At 38.4% G+C, this 20648-nt stretch overlaps 1 protein-coding gene across 1 annotated transcript in view; it reads right to left on the minus strand.

Annotated features, from left to right (window-relative positions):
- Positions 1-20648, minus strand: part of ptprt (protein tyrosine phosphatase receptor type T) — a 289634-nt gene that overhangs the window by 89486 nt on the left and 179500 nt on the right. The window contains exon 17 of the mRNA XM_042406727.1: positions 4259-4288. Coding sequence (XP_042262661.1) covers positions 4259-4288 — 30 coding nt within the window. The remainder of the gene's footprint in view (positions 1-4258; positions 4289-20648) is intronic.

Below are 20648 nucleotides of genomic sequence, written 5' to 3' on the forward strand. Positions count from 1 at the left end.
AGCACTTGAAGGGTTCATTTTCCAAATGCTGGATATCCATTTAGTGAAAACGAATTACTTAAGTTCATCATTCAAATTCTTTAAAATGTGCATGATGCCGTTTTCTGAATTTATGTGCTTTCATTCAAGTTTCACATTAAGCTACCTCCCTTTAAAAAGTATCATAATGTGTTTTAAATGTGTGCGACTGAATATTTAAGTTGGAGTTCTTTAATTTGTCAATATTTGATGAAGGTCATCATTTAATGTTGCCTAAAAACTCAAAAGTTCTCTGTTTACCCCTTTAAAATCCATCTAATTTTCCTGTTTTTACAAGCTCATGACATAGTCATTACATATCTTAGTTGGACATGTCATATATTGTGCTTTTCAGGATAAGTTAGACCGCTAGGGAACGGTATCATATTTCATGGAAGTGGCACCATTCATGGGCTAGAATGGTTTTTATGAAAAACAATGTAATGCTTTCCAAATAGATTTATAGACATTCATTTACCTAAATGCTGTCACTGCATGGTGAGTTGCTGGTTTCAGAATAATATAAATACAGCTCTCCTCTCTCCCCCTGTTAGAATATAAATAATGAATATAAATAATAGAAATACAGCTGTCCTCGCTCCCCGTATGTATTTGGAATACAAAACATCCTACGAAAAAGCAATCCGGAGAGACTGTCCTACCAAGAAAAACAACAGAATTGTTCCAGGAAGTGTCCCAAAAGGCATAGGTTTTCATTCAAGTGGGAAAGACCTCTTGCGCCCATGCATAGTCATTATGACGGGACCAATGGAGAAATCAGATGAAGTAACTATAGAGCGTCAAAGTCTGTGCAGGAGGAAGACGAGGTGGATGGATTGGTCACCAAAAAATATCACTTTATTACTGGAGACCACTGTTTGTTTACCTGTTTCCAACTGTGAGTCAACATAGATTATTTTTAAAAACATGACTAATCTCAGATGCAAATTTTAGCTCATGAATGTTGGTGCACCAATCAGGTGCTAACATAAGGGTTTAGTGACGGCATAAGAACTTTGCATATCCGATCCTTTTAATTATTAATGTTCCCAACAGCTGTATCAGTATTTCTAAGAAAGCCACATTGTGGACTTATTGTTTTCCATTTTAAAGTAGACTGTTTCATTTACTGTTGTTTCTTTTGGTAGCAATAAATAAGTTTGTATTACCTTTTATTGCATTGTCTACATTTGACAATTGCTATCATTAAACATCTGTAAAGAGCTCAATGGTCCAGTGTTTGCTATAATTGTGTCTAAATACTAAGTAATCTATTAAAAAATGAAAATATAATTCACTCAATTAATAAATTTGATGTTATACAGTATTTCTATCAAGTCCAAGGATGCAGCCAGTGTCAACCAAAGACTAGTGTTATAGAATAGATGTGTGCCAATAATTATCCAAACACATTTGTAGCTACAAATATCCACAATACAAGCTACAAACGACCATTTGACAACCATTTAAAGGTTTCCAACATTGTTCTTTTTCTAGAAAGTGATGCACGCGGAGGGAATTGCATTTATTGCAGTACAAGTCTAGAAAGAGTCAACAGGGTAAACCTTACGGCATCCAATCAAACAAGGGGAAACGACATTTGTTTCACTTGTCAAGGGATTGACAGAACTCCTGTATTATGGCTAGAATGGCCTCAGTCAGTCGGTTGGCAGCTAGATAGCTCAAATATCCCGAAGCCATCCCTAGTCGCTGCTGCTGCTGCAGTCAGACAGACAGTCAGTCACTCCAGGATGACAGCGGTAGCTCTAGAGGAGGCTGCAGGCAAAGCCCAAACAAACTTTCATCTGCGTATCACAGGATTTAGAGGCAGACCCAGCCAGGGAGGAAAAGATTGAGGGATACACAGAGAGGTGAAGAGAGAAATAGGGGTTGGAAATAGAGAGAGAGAGAGAGAGAGAGAGAGAGAGAGAGAGAGAGAGAGAGAGAGAGAGAGAGAGAGAGAGAGAGAGAGAGAGAGAGAGAGAGAGAGTACAAATACACACACACACACACTGCAGGACTGCAGGAGTCTAACACATCTTTTAATCCCTCTCTCATCTAACAGTAAACATCCTTGGGCTATAGCTGCATGTGTGTATGTATATGTGTAAGTGTGTGTGTGTGTGCTTGTACACATATGCTCGTGTATCTGCTACTTTATGTCTAATTGTGTATGTGTGCTTTATTTTTCTATCAGACAGAACTCATTTATTATGATGCTGCTTGGCCAATACTAATATTTATATTTGAAAGGGGAAAAAAAATAAGAATAAAAGCTGCAGTTTGATTCCAGCTGCAGACCTTTGTGGCATGTCATACCCCTCTTTCTTCTCATATTTCCTGTTTTAAACAACATTTGCCAGATGCCAAAAAACAACAAAAAAACCCTCAAATTATATTAGTCAATATTCATTTTCTAATACGAATCCATAGCATAAACATTTTTCATAAGTATCCTTGGAATCTATATAGAATCAGTGGAAAAATCTACTTCCCAATAATACTGCATCAGCCAATTACAGCCATGACAATATACTGGTCAGGGCTCTATGAGGGACTAATTTCTTTAAATATTACATGTACAGTAAATAAAGGATTGTATGCATTTGGGTGTCCATGCATTTTACTGCTGTGTTTGTGTGTGTTATGCAAATGACTTTAAACATTGCTCATCTATATATACAGTGCAGTGTGGTACTTCGGTACATTATGTGGGGTATGTGTGTATTTGTGTATGTGTGCATGATTTGGACTATATAGATTATAGTGTTAGTGTGTATGTGTGATAGGCACGTTGCTAGGAGAGTCAAAATGACACTGTGTATTAATTTTTCTCTGATGAAAACAAATGAAACACTACTGTACTGCACGCGTGAGGAAAAAAGCAGCAAAAACACAATGTGATGGCTGCCGTCTTCCTAATTGTGTACATTTCTCAGTGTGAAGAAGTAATTCCTGGATGGGTCAAACAGCCGCAGGGTGGCTGTTTCAAGAAGAAGTTTTGGCAATGCGATGACTGTTCCGCTCAGTTAGGACTGTGCTGCAGATTTAGAGGAAAATTTTTGAGATGCTTTGAAGACAGCTGGAGAAGCAGGGATTTTCAGAAAAATTCTCTGCAGGGATTTGTAAGGGAGCTCGGGGCAAATGAGTGTATGTGTTTGTGCAGGTATATATGCTGGTGTGTGTGTGTGTGTACATTTGGGATTGTGTGTGCCTCTACGTGCTTGTGCATGTATGAACAGACAGTTATAATAGCACCTCATTAGAATTGGCTAATAAGCGGGAAATGGCCACTTGGTGGAGAAGATAACAGTGAATTACATTGACCTTTTAGGGTGAGACACTTTAAGAGACGGACCGTGCAAACAATGCAGATGAAGTCCAACTGAAAATTTCCCTTCACCACCAAATTAAGGCTGTTCCAGCCAGCCAATATATTATATGCACTCACCGATAAGTGTTTTGCTAAAAGGTGAATATGTGATAATATACAGTGTCGCTCTTACATTACATGTTTCAAAGCACTATATTGAAAAAAGGCCAGCACAGGAAGTTTAAGTGACACTGTTTCCTTCCTTAAAAATACTGTTAGGAACTAATAATTTGAAGGAATTATTCAGGGAATATTCAGGGAATGTTGTGTCTAGTTAAGTCAAGTTTTGGCTAAATGGTGTCCATCAAAAAAAGACAAGTTTTAGCAAATAAATAGGTTTTTATAAGCCGCTGATAGTGTTTATGTTTCCGGTTTTACAGTACAGTGTGAGACGTGTTGTACCGCTCGACTGTTATTGCATTTTGTTGGCAAGCTAAGTCGGCATTTGCATTCCTTTAGAGTCATGTTTTAGTGCCACCTGCCAAATGGCATATTGTGCCTGCGGGTTTGCTGTGTTTGTCTGCTAAGCATCAAGTCAAAGTTTGTCGTTGGCAAGTAATCCTGCAGACCTTTCAACATGCAGTGTAAATATCTAGCTGGCTGGTAAATCAAACAAACAGGAAAAAAAAAAATGCGGACTCTGCTATGGTCAGATGGATGTTTTTTTTTTCAGCATGTTGTCAGGATGTCTTTGGTTTTCAATATTTTTGAGATTCAAATACTGTACTGTATGTCTTCCAATTCAGCATGGGGTTAAATATGATACAAGTCAAAACAGGATGCAAGACAAAATTTTTAACAAAAATCCAAAAAAGTAGTCAAATGGGCTGAGAAAGGAGTTATTCCTGATGTGAAATCTCTACTTACAGGTAATAAGAGTAGGAATAAGCATGTCTTCTGAAGCATGGTGAGGTGAGGCCGATGATGACAACAGAGCAAAACCCAGAAGAAGGACAAACACATTGGATTAGTTCATGGTTTGAATGAAAAAATTATTTTTGACTCGTTGACATTTTAAACTTTTTTAAACATGTTTTGTTCTTCTTATCCACCTGTACAACCTGTCCATCTAACTGCTACGTCTGTTTTTTGTGTCCTCATAAAAACTTTGTCTCTCTGGATTTGTTTCATAATGCCTTCACAGACGATGAGCGGTTGCCTGTCAATCTGACAGTACATCTATCTAGTCGTCTGTCTGAAGGCTGTGTTTTCTCTACCGTCTGTCTATCTGATCTGGTCGATATGTTTGTCTGTATTTGGTCCACTTTATCTTTACAAGATTGGTCCTTTGGAGGTTTAACAGACCATCTTGGGAGGATTTTTACAGTCTTTTCAGACGATATTTAGCTGAAATACCCCACTATAAATCAGCTGTGAAGTGGTCAGTAGTCAATCAAATTAATTAGAGGTAATAAGGAGCTCTATGGCTTGTGAAATGATCACTTCACTCACCCAAAAAATTGCCCTTTTCTTCATAGGAGATTGGCCAGTTTGTTAACTTCACCATTAAGAGGTGAAAACATAGACATCAAATTCATGCATCATTCATTATCATGTTCCATGCTGATGCTTTAGCATACATTATGTTGAGTAATAGCAGGTGACAGTAGTATTATTTGTAACATTTAAAATGAGAAAAAATCATTTTTAACAAGTATGGTTTGCAGATATTTAAATTTTGCAAAAATAATTTACCAAATATAGCCTAGGTAGCCATGTTTAGTGTTGGGAAACGTCTGTATGTAGGATGAATATGTGGTTTCTTACCTGACGTAGGTCCAAAAACAACCACATTCATTTTTGGGAAGTGTAAAGTACTCCATGGTAGTTGTAAAAGGGAAGGCTATGTCATATTTAACAGTACATATGCATCCTAAATTTGCTGTCAGATGTGTTTTTTCTGCATCAAATGTGGTCCCATAATAGTTCATGGCCTACTACCCTTGATTAATGCAGAGTATGCTAAACTTGCATGGGGCACTAGAGCCATTGATCTACCAGGGTTATGGATGTTTCACTGTCTATGGTCTCATCACTTCACAGATAACCAACAGGCCAGTCTCCCAAAGCTAGGTGTTCTTGTTTAAGCTTTAGGTGTTTTGCTATCATACAAAACAGACAAAAGTCTGTGAGGAACAAAGCAAAAATAAAGAATAATTAAAAAAAAACAAAAAACGGTGCACATCGGATGCCTCCATCACCAACAGGCTGGTCAGTAGATAGATATGGAATGAGAAAAGAGCAAAAAGATAGAAGATGGAGGTTTGGCGGAGGGACAAATGGAAGCAGGGATGATTCTTTTAGTTTGATGATGAGTTGTTGTTGTTTTAAGGGTTTCAAGGCTGAGATAGTTTTGCACTGTATTGGATTGGAATGAAGGGATCATTCACAGGAATGCAGCACTTATTATTACCATGATATTTTTAGACGTACGTACAGTACCAGTCAAAATGTTGGACACAACTTCCTGTTCCCTTGAATGAGAAAGTGTGTCCAAACTTTTGACTGTTAACTGTACAATTAAATATATTTGTTCAAACATCTGAAACTGAATAAGTTGCAAAGCGGTAGCAAAAAAAAAAAGAGAGAGAGAGATTTTGGAAGAAGTGTTTACCCAAAAGTTTCTGTCCTTCTGTCCTTTACCTGATAGCGCAGCCACAGATCTATACTTCTGCATTCCACTTGACCAATATCTCATTCATCCATATATGTGTGTGTGTGTGTGCTTGTGTTTGTGTATCTGTGTGTGATACTGGACTCCCTGCGGTATCTCTGTAATGGTTTGTTGGCAACTTTCCCCCCCCCTGGCATGCACCCTTCATCTGGTGAGAGGCCAGAGATTAGGATCTCATAAAATCTGAGGACACTGCAACACACACACACACACACACACACACACACACACACTCACACTCCACTGGACTGAGTTTCAGTACAAGGGGAAAGTCAAGTAGGACTGAGAAAGATCAATATTTCCGTTCTTTTTTACAGAAGAGCAGACCTCACACAAACAAATACTACCAGGCTGCATTCATCCATCTGTCTATCTATCTATCTATCTATGAGTGAGAAAAAAGGTAAAAAAAGAGGAGCGAAACAAAGAAAAAAGGAAAATGAGATACAAAGCGTATACTCACATACACACTGCTGTCATTCCAATAGTTTTCATACATACACATCTCTCGCACACATTCCCTCACTACACACTAAGTGAACACACCTGTATACGCTCACGTACATACACAACTCACACAGCATTCACACCTAACTAACTCAAAAACCTACCTACACACACACACACACACTCTATCATACCCATAACCCTCTTTAAGGGCTCTGCTGACATTGTCCTTATGATATTAATAAAGTGCAGAGTGCTGAGAGCCAGGCTGTAAAAGCCACAGCCGTTAAAACTGGTCATAAATATTAATACGGTGTAGAAAAAACACGCCGCCAGGTTATGCATGGTACTATGTGTGTGTGTGTGTGTGTGTTTGTGTGTGTGATGTATTTGTCACTGTTTGAGAGATGAGAATGTGTTTTATTGTATATGTGTGTGGACATTTTTGGGATAATTACAGGTGGGTTCTGCTAAAAGTGAAAAGTGATTAATTTATTGATTGATTGTTAGCCAGTGAGGGTTGTGGATATTTTTAGTGAAGAATGGATTTCATAGCCGCTCAAAGTGATGCAGACCAGAAAATGGTGTGCTATCTCTTACAGGATGCTGACAAAAAGAAATTAGAGTCTAGTGGGTGAGTAGTGGCTCCTTTGTCCTGCAGGAACTGCTCTCAGTGTCTAAAGCCCCACACCGACGTCTTGTTTCACTAGAAACTACATCTTTTTAACCAAAAAAAGAAGAAAAAAAACTTGCATGTTTGAGAACAGTCCTCCCAAGAAAAACAACACAATGGGTCATATTGTCAGTCACCCAAAAATGACCACGTTTCCAACCATGAGTCGAGACAGCTTTTTACAAACTGTAACTACAATCGCATCCCAACCATAACCCTTTGGTTACTATTGTAGCCATGACAACAAAGGTTGCCTAACTTTCAGGAAGTAGCAATTTCAACCCAAATCATGATCCTTCTCTAAACCTAACCAAGTACTTTTTATGCCTAAATCTAACCAGGTCTTAACCACAGCGTTGTCACATCATCATTTTTTTTAAGAGTGATTTGTAACAGTTTTGAGAAGCACAGACAAATGAAGTTGTCCTGACATTTACTGCTGATAGGGGCGCAAGATTAGAAAATGCTCCTATGCGTCATTTTTGTTGCATTTCACCTGTAAAAATCTTTGGAAATACACTGAAAATTGGGCGTTTAGATCATCTATTTATATAGCAACACATGAAACTATGAAAATGATCAGATTATATATATATTATATACCTGATATACTGAGCCAATGTATAATATTGATATTAGGGATGTGCAGAGAGCCCAGTATTTGTATTTGTATCTGTATTTGTTGAGACAGTTCAATTATTTGTATTTGTATTCGAAAGTGGAAAGAGGCTTAAAAATCCTGTTTTTGTTTTTATTACGCCTCTAGTTTTAGAAAATTAAAGTGCTAGAATAAGTGTTGACATGTTTTTTTTTTTTATATCCTGAAAACAAATAATTTAAAAAATATTTGTATGAAACAAATATTCGTATAAAACCCACTATTTGTGCTTTGCCGAATAATGTATTTGTATTCGGGCACACCCCTAACTGATATATCTGTCTCAGTACAATAACATTCTTAAGAATTGTACAACTTTAATAAGATAAAACACGGCTGAATGTGACTCATGAAGCCATAGCGACCGTTACACATTCCTGCAGAAGATTGTTTCATGGATTTATGCTACATGCATACAGGTTCATAAAAAAAGGGGGGGGGGGGGGAGATGCAAACCTCCGTATTCATATAACAGCTGGAGTGTTTTTCTAGCTCTGTATGGGTGGTGTTTACTTTATACATAAACACACACCTGCACACACAAACATACACACTCCTGATACGATGGCTGCAGCTTATCTTGGCTTTGTATAAATGGTTTCTGCTGCAAACATACACAACCCCTTTCTACACTGTACTTCATCATCATCATCATCATCATCATCATCATCATTGTGGGCTTATATGAATACTATGAGCTGGAAAAAAATACACAAATATTTCAATGCAGGTATGATGTATAGCTTATCATGGCTCTCTGCTGGTTGTATCACCCTCCACCTCGTCACACACACGTTCATATTTCAACAACGATATGATGGCTATAGTTTATCATACCTATATATATATGAATAGTGTGTCATGTTACAATACTTTTCTTTTCCCTAAAGGCTGAGTTGGATGAAAAATATCTCACCTATTGCATGAAAACACTCTCTCTCTCTCTCTCTCTCTCTCTCTCTCTCACACACACACACACACACATGCATTCATGCCTACAATCTGTCATCTACATACTGACATACTGTACACCTGCAGACTGGCATGTGTATACAGTCACATATGTACAAAAACATGAACATAAGGCCTTTTACTGACACTGTTTATATCTGCGTTCTGTCGGTGTTTCTTATTAGCACCTCATTACAGCCAAGTCAATAGACATCATGGGTGGAGCATAAATGTGAGGATTTGAACACACACACACACACACACACACTAGCTAACACCAGCAGAGCAGCCAGCTGAGGGTGGCAGGACGGGGAAATCCGCCTTCTCCTCCATCTGTAAATATTGTCATTGTGTCCTTTAGCAAGGCACACAGCCAACAGGCAGTATTATAAGTATGTTAGTCAAACTTTTTCATGTGTCTAACTCTGTGAAAGTAAAACTGGATGTCGGCAGGAAAGAAATTTCTTAATAAGGGTTACAATTAAAGAAAAAACACCCTTAGAGTGATACATTTTCATTTCTATTTATAACCTAGCCAATTAAAGTGCTCTGTGACAAGACGGATGTCAACATGCCATATGCATATGGACACACTGGAACACACGCAGACACCCTCTCAGATGAATGCTGGAGGAAATTAATTATGAATCTATAAATAAATGTCAAAACAAATTAGAAAGTCCGTGGCGAGAAGATAGTCCAGACACAGAGTTTGTGTTCAATATTTCTCATCTGTTTAGTTATTATTACATCACCGCAGTCAGGCTAGTAACTCCATATAGTGCAGGTCATGTTCTGAATAGTGATTGACCTGATTTATATTTATCAAGCTGGATAGTTTTGACAACTAAAAAACAATGTGGAAGTGCACACATGGCCAAAGAGGAGCATGTTTATCTTTTATTATTGCCTTCATGCATGCACATCACTTTGTGCAAGCAAAGAGCTTCTAACACAATGCTCACACAGGCTGCTTAGCAAAAGCAGCATGTTAGCGGAGCAGCAGCAGTAGCAGCGGGTTAGTTCCTCGTCTGTGTCTATGCAGGATGTGTTTAGGTACAGTACAGTAGAGATCACCTGCATGTTTGGCAGCACTCAAATCCCAATACATAATCACTGTATGCACGTAAAAATGGAAGAAAATAGACGAAATGTAAAAATTTGAGTCGTGGTTATGTGCATGTAAAGCGAGTAAAATGCTAGCTGTTGAGCAGTCTGTGTATTAAATAAAATAAAAGTGTATTTGTTCTGTCAGACGAGTGTGAGATGGACCAGTTTGGAAGCACGCTTAATGTTTTTGGTCATTCCTTTTGGTTATGACAAGATTTTGTTCACAAACATCTCTGCAGAGGATCTGAGGATGCAACACTTTTAGAAACTGCTTTATAATCATTAGCAACATCACATCAGTGTTAGCACAGTATCTGTAAACAAATCCACAAATTCATAGTTTATTGTGTCTATAGCCAGTTGTTTGAACAGGGAAACTTATCTGTTGTAAATGCCCACCAGATTCTGAAGAGCTACTACAGTATTACTGTAGCTGTGAAACACAGGCAGTTTCACAAAGCAGTAAAATGATTAATGCACATTTTAAGATGTTTTCAGCTTAATTTCTTACTTCCAAATAATTATATTTTGGCTAAACTGTGGATTTGTTTACAACCTGTCTGACAGCTTGAGTTGCTTGCTCTTATAGTCTGCATTGTGCAGCTGTGTCTAGCAGTGCATTTCCAGGTCTCGGTAATTAAATTGGAGATTAAAATGTTATCATAACCAACAGGAATGAAGGCCCGCTATGGTTCTAAAAAAACAGAATAGTCTCCGAAGCATTCCTGTTTCATCTACCAGTTTACATGTGAGACCATGCAGTATGTGAGAATTTGTGCATCTGTGTATATATGTGTGTGTGTGTGTGTGTGTGTGTGTAAATGGCTGGCCATCACCCATTATAACAGTGCTGTAAGTGGACCATCAAACATTTATCTCAGCAAGCAGCAGAGTCCATTATTCAACCATGTGTCACATCTGCAGAATGGGGGTCAAGTCCAGCTCTGTGGGGGAGTGAGTGAGTTTGTGTCTGTGTTAACATCACCAAATTATCTGTGAATAAGTATAAGTTTAGCATCTGTCACCATGGAAGCACTCAGGACTCTGTAATGTTGCATGTGTGTATGTATTGTATGTCCCCCAATTTGGAGTCTCAGTCCATTGCAGGCACACACACACACACACACACACACATACACACACACACACACACACACACACACACCGACTTTAGACCACTTGGCCTTGTAAGAGCCTGTCATGTGCAATGGATCCAGCCTGAGTCCATTCCCTGGGCTGACATCAGTTACTAATCGCCTCAATTCTCCTGTCATAGACTGAACCCCTGAGGGTGCAGTATATTGTCTGAAAAAGAGGACGTGTCCTTTTACTGTCTCGGTGCGGGAGGTTGATTGTTTATTTCCTGACTTTAGGACTGGCTCGAGTGGACTGGGAGTCATTTGAAATCTCTAGATGGAGAGATTCCTGTAATTTCCAAATGAATCAACCGTCTCAGAGGTTCGTAGTGTATTCTCAAAACTCCTTCCTCCTAGTGGGGGATTATTGGTCACAAAAACACTCAAAAATCAAATTATGGTACCTATCTTTTGTGTACAACACCGACAATCCTCCTCTCAGCATTATTTTGTCACCTCTTATCTTGCAGTTAGATCATTTTGAAAACAGCGAGAATCAGAAACTGCACCTCTGAGCTTTTCACATAAAATCTTGGTAGTTAAAAGAAGTAAAACAACTTTGGACAAGTACTGCAACAACTTTAATTATAGCTAAAACTTTGGGTTTCAGATCTAAAACTTCAGTTTTTGACCATAGAAGACTTTTGGGAAAGTGAGAATCGAAGGTTAATGTACAATTACCTCCACACCCTTAAACACACTAGTTCAATATCACACAGTTGTCAGTTTCTAGCTGTCTTTCATCTCTAATTAATGTTAGGATGGAGGAATATAGTCCTTCTTTATATGTGACATCGTGCTCTATTCGGGGCATTTGGTGTGACAAGACTGTTCGATTCAAATTATCACTTCAGTATCACCTTCAAAATTTCTGTCACATCATTTCAGCAGAATGAATGATGATACTCTAACAACTTTCAAAATTACCAAATGCAACATTTGAGTGCAAAAGGATTTTTTTTTTTCTGTAAAACTTGTGATGTCTAAATTACAAATGTAAGTTGAGCTTTCATAGAAATAAGTGTTCAAGCACAGAGGTGAATGTAGCTTTAACTGCAGGCTGGGGTTTAATTAGAAGGAAACTGACTCTAAAGCGATAGCTACCATGACAGGCACAGAGAGGATTGTCTTTGAGCCCAGAACAGTGTGGGTGGAGATATTTGTGAAGCGTCACATTTCATTTCGGCGAGATATATTACCACATATCTCCCTCTTAATCTCCCACCTCTGTTTTATTTGTCAGAGCCAAACACATCATTTCTAACCTACAAAGTTGCACTAATTATTTAACATTTTTTTCTAATATTGGAGGCGGCTGGCTGGCTGGCTGGCTGGCTGGCTCAGTTCTCGCTTCTGAAAATTCCTCCGTGATTGTTTGCCTTAACGGTGAGATGTAATCAATTATGCCAACCTGCTCCTACTAAAACAAGCAGCAGAAAACTGAAACACTAAATCGTTTTGCTTCTTTGTCTGAATTTCTAGCTCTCTGTTTCCAATTGGGAAGTTCACTGCAGGTATATTTTTGCAAGTAACATACAGTACATGTAATTACTGACAATGCATCAAAAAGCAAATGACTGGGAAAGTATCAGACAGACGGTGGAAACATATCTCACCATAGAGGGGTAGCATTCTGATGCAATGAGAATCATCAGAGGTGATGGAATCATGATATTTGTTTTAAACGTGCATTTGTTACAAAAAGAAAAAATAAAGAAATAAGTCAAATGATGTGTGCAATAATGACATAAATGCACAGATGACTTGAAATAAATGACCGTATGTACTGAGGAGGGTTTACCAAAAGCATCTCCTATTAGTTAACTTGTTTTGCAATAATAATGACCTTAATCATCTCATACACAGATGTAGCCATTTTAAAAGAAGTCCCATTTACAACTGAATACTTTGCTCAACTTGTTTCCATCAAGGGAAACAAAGACACACTAATGATGTAACGCAGGCAAGATGCAAGTGCATAAATGAGGACTTCTATAACGGCTTCTCAAAGGAATAGAAATACCTAAATTTCAACCGTTTAGTGACACAGAACTGGCTGTTTAACGGCAGCGAGAGGAGCTTAAATTTCATACAGTGTTAAAACAGCCGGGAGAAAGTTACACATGTGTGCCACAAAGATTAAAACATTTTTGAGTTTCACACTCTTCAAGAAAAAGGATGTGTTGCTCCCAAAACATCTTTGAGCGTCGCTTAGGTTAGCACATTCTGTAGCTCGTCTCAACAGTTTTAAGATTTGTAAATATGCATGTGCATGTGCATGCTGTCAGCTTATTATTATTATTGTTAAAAGTTAAGGCAAGATGTGTTCTTAAGCCTATCTGCTCTTTGAAAAGTTTCTTCCCATGTCGTCAAAGCACAGCACAAACTTTGGTCCATGAGTGCACAGTCTATATATTGTAGCTAATTAATCAGTTTTTCCAGAAACTCTTCAATCAGATCCATTTTGGAAAAAAACACATCCATTTTCCAGGTGTAACCTCGGTCATGAGATGCATTTGGAAAACCCGCTGTAAGCCGAAAGAGGCGAGGTGAGAGTCAAAGTGAGGAACTGAGTGGATGCGTTGATGTCTATAAATAAACATACAATACCCCACGCTCAGAGTTCTCCATGTGTGAATCTCTCTATCGGAGCAAGAAGGGCAAGGCAGGTACAGGACGGGACAGGAAGGGGTGGAGCCAAAGACAAGAAACAGGATAGAGAGAGACATAAAAGGGCGTGAGACTCGAGTCAGAGAGGCCATGGTGAGAAACATCTGTTTCATCTGTATTTTTCCTTCTTTTTTTTGCTCCGTCGTATTTTTTTTTGTTCTTTTTTTTTTTGTCTTCTGACACCGAACAAATCAAAATGCAGACCTGACTCACAAAGGCTGCAGCTCTGTTTTCCAACGTTCTTGCTAAAATTGCTACAGCATTTTTGTTCTCAGGCTGAATTCATGCTGGCAGAAAAGAACCTCTTTTTTTTTATTATTATTTTCTGGCACAGATCCAGTGTCATGGCTGTCTGATACTGACAATGAACTGAATGTTGAAACATTTGTACTCCTTTTCTCTCTCTCTGTTTTCACATGGTTGTGACTTTCACAATCCCTTCTTCTTGCTAATCCTTTAAGTTTTCAAAGCGTCACACATAGCAGTACACACAAATTTCCTTTCTACGTCTAGAGAACGATGAACATGAATGAGCTAGAATAGGCTAAAAAAAAGGGGATTTAATTTGATTTTTATCTGTTTAGGCAGCCATGAAAAGATCAAACCTTCTCCATATGGGTTGAAAAAAAAAAACACTTTCTCTTGCTACATAAATCACCACAGCGTGCCGATGTATGGGACTTCTGTAGGCTTTAAGCAGGAGTGCCATAAGTGATGTATCAAGATAGAAAGGTTTATGACAGTGACAAGTTTCAAACATGGAAACCGTAACAGGTAGAAATCCCAGAGTTTCATCAGTGGCATGAATAATTTGGACCCATGAACACTGAACAAAGAAAACAAGAGCTGGGAGACGGAGTTGTATCAACAGCGATGTAAAGAGAAGCTGTGGTTGGACATGAAGTCTTACTGTGCGAAGAAATAAAGAAATCCATTTTATACAAGTGTCTTTGAAGGCATCCTGTCATCACTGATGATGCTGAAAATCTACTGTGTCAAACTGTCTTAAATCCAGTAGAAGAGACTCAGAGAGAAAACCAGCGCGTTCACTTTTCCAAAGTTAACAGTAAAACGTTGTGCTCTCCAATTTAATCCATTTTTTTAACTGTTTTCTGTTAAGCAAAGTGACACATTTACTTTTTTCTGCCTATTCAGTTAAAGACACCAATTTAGTATTTCAACACTTATTCGACTGGTTTCCATTCTTTCTTTTTTTTGAACAATGTTAGTAAAAGTATTCATTTTCAAGGACTCAAGAAAGGGGAAATGTGACAGGATGATTAGAAGAAAAAGAAACAAAAAACTCTCAGATGTAACCAGGGATGTTGAATTATTATTATTACCTTTGCTTTTGTGAAGATGTAAAGAGTTAGAAGTGGAGGAGAGTGACTGATAAGCTGGAATGGATCAGCCTGAGTATGGATGTACCATTTGGCAAACAGCAAGTATTCGTGCAAAAATATGATTGGGTGTATGTATGTGTGTATGCATTGTTATAAAACAAACCGAAATAAAGAAAACTGCATGCAATTTAAGCACTAATTGAAAGCACTTTTTTTTTTTCTTACAGTCAAATGTTCAGGTCTGCAGAGTGACTTATTTAGACTTCTAAAAACTCTAATTTGAATCATACTTTGGATTTAATTATCATGGATACAAGAAGTTATTGCAGAAAGCTGACAGTAAGTAAGTGATTTTTTTAGGTAGGTTACTGAATGCAATGGCTCATAAATGGGAGCTAGCTAGTACACATACAGCGTTACAGTATGCATGTCGTTACCTCAAAATCCAGTCGCTAGCATAATATTGTATGATGGTGTGATAACAAACTGTCCAGATCTCAGAAAACTTAGCATCACACGCTTAACCACTCACGTTACAGCCATCAACAATTGCGACATAGAAAAAACAGGTCTCCTATTTTTAGGAGGGGAATTCTCTCTGGCGACACTACCCACAGTTACTTCTAATGTCATCTTGAGCTACGCTGTTCTTCTCTCCTCAGCAGAGAAGGACTCAGATGTTCTGTAGGGAAATATTTAAGCTCTGATAATGCCGGGGCAAAATGTAAAGGTGTAGTCCTGTATGATCTGTCAGAAATGTTGTAAAACAGTGTGAATCATTAGGAAGGGGGTGTTGCTATCATGGACACTGAAGAGGCCAAGATACGAGAGACATATTTTTGTGTGTGTTTGGCCGAGAGCAGCAACCATCTCTGTCCACAGACCCATCTGGAGCTCTCTCTCTCTCTCAGTCTATGTGTGTGTGTGTGTCAAGCCATGGCTCTAACCCTGTCAATATTGGCTTTAAATGTGCAAGAAGGAGTATCAGGCCATCAGCATACACACATCAACATACATTCAGATGGTGATATGACTTTGATGGAACTATTATTTTATATCCAGGCACACGGACACATGGCACATTCATACAATCAAAGCTCTTTAAACACACACTAACTGTTCCACTCAGTAAACTAGTCAGTTAGGTAAGTGTGCCTGTGTGAGTGTGTGTGTGTGCACATTTTGGGTTCATCCTTGTGTGTTTACATGCAAATTTACACAAATATGTGTGTATCTCCATTCACGTATTTGACAGTGACTGACTTTGCTCACATTTAACTGTTTGTGTGTGTGTGTGTATCTTTGTCTGCGGCATGCCTGTTGCTACTCAGATAACACCTCACTCTCCATCTACACGTCACATTTCTGCCTTACAACAGACTAATTAGTTCACCTTGCTCCTATCTATTATGGACCGGTGAAGTATGGAGTCATTTTCACAGTGTTGACTTGATGCTCTTTACTTGATGCAGCCTTTAATCATTTCTTTCCAAGAACCTTTGAACAGCTGAGTTAAACTGATGGACAGCAAGAAAAACTTCCTGAATTAAAATGATAGACAGCTCCATCATTTAACTGTTATGCGTCAATTCTTTTAGATTAATGATATAATTTCAAGCCAAAAAACATGCATACTGTAAATAAATATGTGAGTAGCTCCAGTGTGGACTGGCTGGCAAAGCCTCACTCAGGGCCTTTAATACAAAAGAGCCCTTTGGGGGGGAGGTGTGGTATTAATAATTAATAATTCAGACATTTCTGCACAAATGCATCTTTAAAGGCAAGAATAATGTCAAAGTCATGCCCAGCAGTAGAAGCATTAAATTTGTGCCTCATTTAGCATTATTAATATCCTTGTTTGCCTATCTATCTTCATTTGTGTGTGTGCTTTTTGAGCTGTTTGTTTCATTCGGTTTTTATTGAAACTGTTGAACCAGGTAGGCCCATCAAGACTGACTGAGTGGCTTTTTGTAAGGTTGACCTGGACATGCAGACAATATGAAAGCTACAGATAAAATAAAATCTCAAGAGACGGCTGCAGGGTCAGAATTTTAAAAGCTTAGATGAAAGGAATCAAGGTTGACAAAAGTTTAAATAACAGTTATTTCTATCAATTTGCAGTTCCAGAGACGTCACCTTTTCTCAAATACTTAGTCATGGTCTGCTACTCTGGCATCACACACAGACAACACACACACACACACACACACACATGCACACAAATCAGCCATTATTTAGGGAGTTTCAGGACCATTAATTATTCATTCATTCTCCTCTCAACCTTTTGATAAAAAGTGTGTCTTCTGGTGCTGTTTGAGCCCTCGGGGCCACCTGGCTGTAGAAACATCGAATCCCCATTAAGACCTCAGCTATGTCCAGCGTTATTCACTTTTACACTACATTATCAGCAACATCTCCTGGCTTTCTGTGGAAAATAAAGTCCGTGAGGAACATGTGTAACGCTGCGCTGAAAGATTAATTGGACAGTTGTGCGTGCGTGCTCACTTCCTGACAAAGTTTTGTCATGGAATAATTTATGGGCTCTGAAAGGCATGTAAAATACTTTCGATTTAACAAACACTTTTTTTTCTGCCACCCAGACAGCTAGATAAAGTGTGTGGAATGAAATATAGATCAGCCCATAAAAAGGTCTATGATATGGTAAACCTCTCTCTGTCCGGATCTATTTGTCTGCTTACTTTTTATTGATTATTTTTCTTTGTTTTGTCTCCACAACTCTTCACTATCTCTTAATATCATTTAATTCTTTTCTGGTATTCCTACTACTTTTTCTTTCTCCTTTAATTTCCTCATTCAATTGTCTTCCTCATCCCGTGATCACATCTGCATCTACTTGGCTTTCCGTCCTCTATATCATATTATCATACGTACTCATGACTGGATTTGACCCGTATGCGACCTGCTAACTGTGACCAATGGCCTTCATTCAAGAGAACATCTGAGCAGCATCTCAACTGCTCTTTTCTTTTTCTGTTTCCTCTCCTGCATTGATGCTCTTCTCCTCTCTCTCTCCTACATCCACTGCAGTGGCGTTTGCCCTCCAATTGGCCTTTTTTATGTATATTACGACCTGTTAGCCTGGTTAGCATCTAATTAGCATATCCGTTTGACCCTAAGGTTAACCAGTGCCTCCTTGTTTTCATTTTTCATATATTTTTCCTCCCTTCTCCCCTCTTTTCCTTTTGCCTTCCCTTCAAGCGTCTCCCTTGTATTCCCTACCTGCACCCTCTTCTGAAGCCTCAACCGTTACTTTTCATGTTACTCCTGGCATTTTTTCCTCCTCTGGCTCTGATAGATTTTTTTATCCTCCTGGTGTTTGGGATATTCACTGCTAGCCTGGGTTAGCCTCTGATTAGCATTGCCAACTGACCTCGTGCCCTCTCTGACTCCCCGACCTCTTTTTCTCACTTGAAAATGGATCCAATGTTGTATTCAGACCAGCAATAAGGTATCTGCCAGATTTCGTCACCGTATTCCTGTCTGTGCGTGGAGTTTTATGTTTTCCCTCGTTGTGTACGACTAGGCCCAAGTGTTTCAAACCCCAAAAAACACACTTTGACATTTAACTGTCCAGCCAGTATGTGGTTTTGTATAAACATATACTGTAGCGGTGGTGTCATATGCATGGCCTCTCTGTGGGTGTATGTTGTATGACTACCAAATCACTGTGTGTGCATCTGTGCATCCATGTTTTTTTCTTATGTGCCATTACAAAGCATGTAGAATAGATTTATGTTAGAAAATTCATATCTTCCTTCTCTGCAGCTGCAAACATGCTGCCTCAGTGCACACAGTGTCTTGTCTTTTCTCCTTGATTGAATAAAAGGTTCCTGTTTCCTTGTAACATGTGGGCATGGATATATCTTGTGAGAACTGATTTTTTTTCTTGGCTTACTGTGTTTTTCCTGGCCCCATTGGTTCATACCACAGCCTTGACAATGAGATGCAGTCATCACATAATAATAGCTTCTCTAGACTAAATTTTACAGATATTAAATATTTGTAGTATGAAAATTTGGAGTACAAACGCTATTAATTGGCCCCATGTGCCGTGTGCTGACCATGGGAACATCCACATACAGGAGGGGAAACCATCTCTGAAGGACTTTACTGCAAACAATAACTAGGTGGTTATTGAATATTATCAACATATGAGCCAGGCTATAACCAGAGAGACACTTTAAAACATGTTCAGGCAAAGAACACAGTGCATTTCAAACTGTGCCCTCACAATAAATCTATTTCAAACACTAACAAGCAGAAATTGTCAGCATTTCATTTTAGAATAACGACAATACTGATTTTTCAGAGGATTGAACCACTGTCAACATTTGTGTAATCCTTCTGAAAACAAACCCGCCGATTTTGAATCTAGAACATTATTTATTTTTTGATGTTTGCTTAAAAAGACGTCTCAGGATGTAGAATGTAACGCCTCGGGCAATCAGACCAATAAATCCTCACGCTTTCCATTTCACCTCCCTGTGGCTCTAGTCTTGTTTATTGTGTTTATTGCCACAGTGTGGTTGTTGCACTAGTCACACTACTTTTATTGTAATTATTTCTCTAATTCCGTTTGTCAGTATGTGCTGAAGCAACATGAACTACAGATTTGAAGCCATTTTTTTATGGTAAGCAATTTTTTTTGTGTATATTTTGAGTGTGAAGTGAGAAGCTAACAAAAACTTTAAAAAAAAAAAAAAAAAATGACATAAAAAAATCAAACAAATGCAAGTCCTAGCAAAACAAAATGTATAAGCAGTATGCAAGTGGGGAGGAGAGGGATGGAAGGATGGGAGCGATATATAGAGAAATAGAGGAAGCAAATGAAAGCAAGGCAGGTGATGGTGGCAAGCCAGTGTGCATGTAAACAAAGACACAGAAAGCTGTGTGTGTCTGCTAACTTTTTTTTTTTAAAAAAAAGAAGAAGAAAAAACACAATTCCTCTGGGTTTTTGATATCAAAAGTTTGGGAACCTCTAACAGTATTTATTTTGTCTGCAAGGGCTAGAGAGGATTAAGCAAATCACTAGATTTAATATGAAATTCTGACCTTTCATATTGCTTTAAGAAATGAAGAAAAGTATGTGGCCTTCACTGTCATAATAACCAATGTGTATCCTGCACTGTTTGCTAATCTGTAAGAAGGATTTTTATTGACTGACAATGAAACTAAATGGAAAACATTCTACATTTTGATTCGATCTTCCTTTTTAAACTTTTCACTGAAATAACCTTCCTTTCAGAGATTTATCCACTGCACATAAATGTGAGCGTCTGACGTTCCCTATCTCTATGTCTGTCTGTCCATACAAATTCATTTCTACCTGCAAATCAACTATGAGGACACTTTAAATGGACATTATGAGGTCTATCCATCAATCTGTCTGTCTATCAATCTATTCAGTCATATGTTTTAAAGGTGCTACATGTAGTACTTTATTCACCAATGTGTAAAGCAGTCAAAGTAATTGTCATGTCAGTGGTCATAAAGATGATTGCTAGCCTCTATCTTACGCCAGGGGTACTGGGTACTTCAATTAGCTGTTGGCTCCTTCCACCATCCCTAGTCACA

This window comes from Thunnus maccoyii, chromosome 3 (assembly GCF_910596095.1).
Source record: "Thunnus maccoyii chromosome 3, fThuMac1.1, whole genome shotgun sequence".
Taxonomy (NCBI): Eukaryota; Metazoa; Chordata; class Actinopteri; order Scombriformes; family Scombridae; genus Thunnus; species Thunnus maccoyii.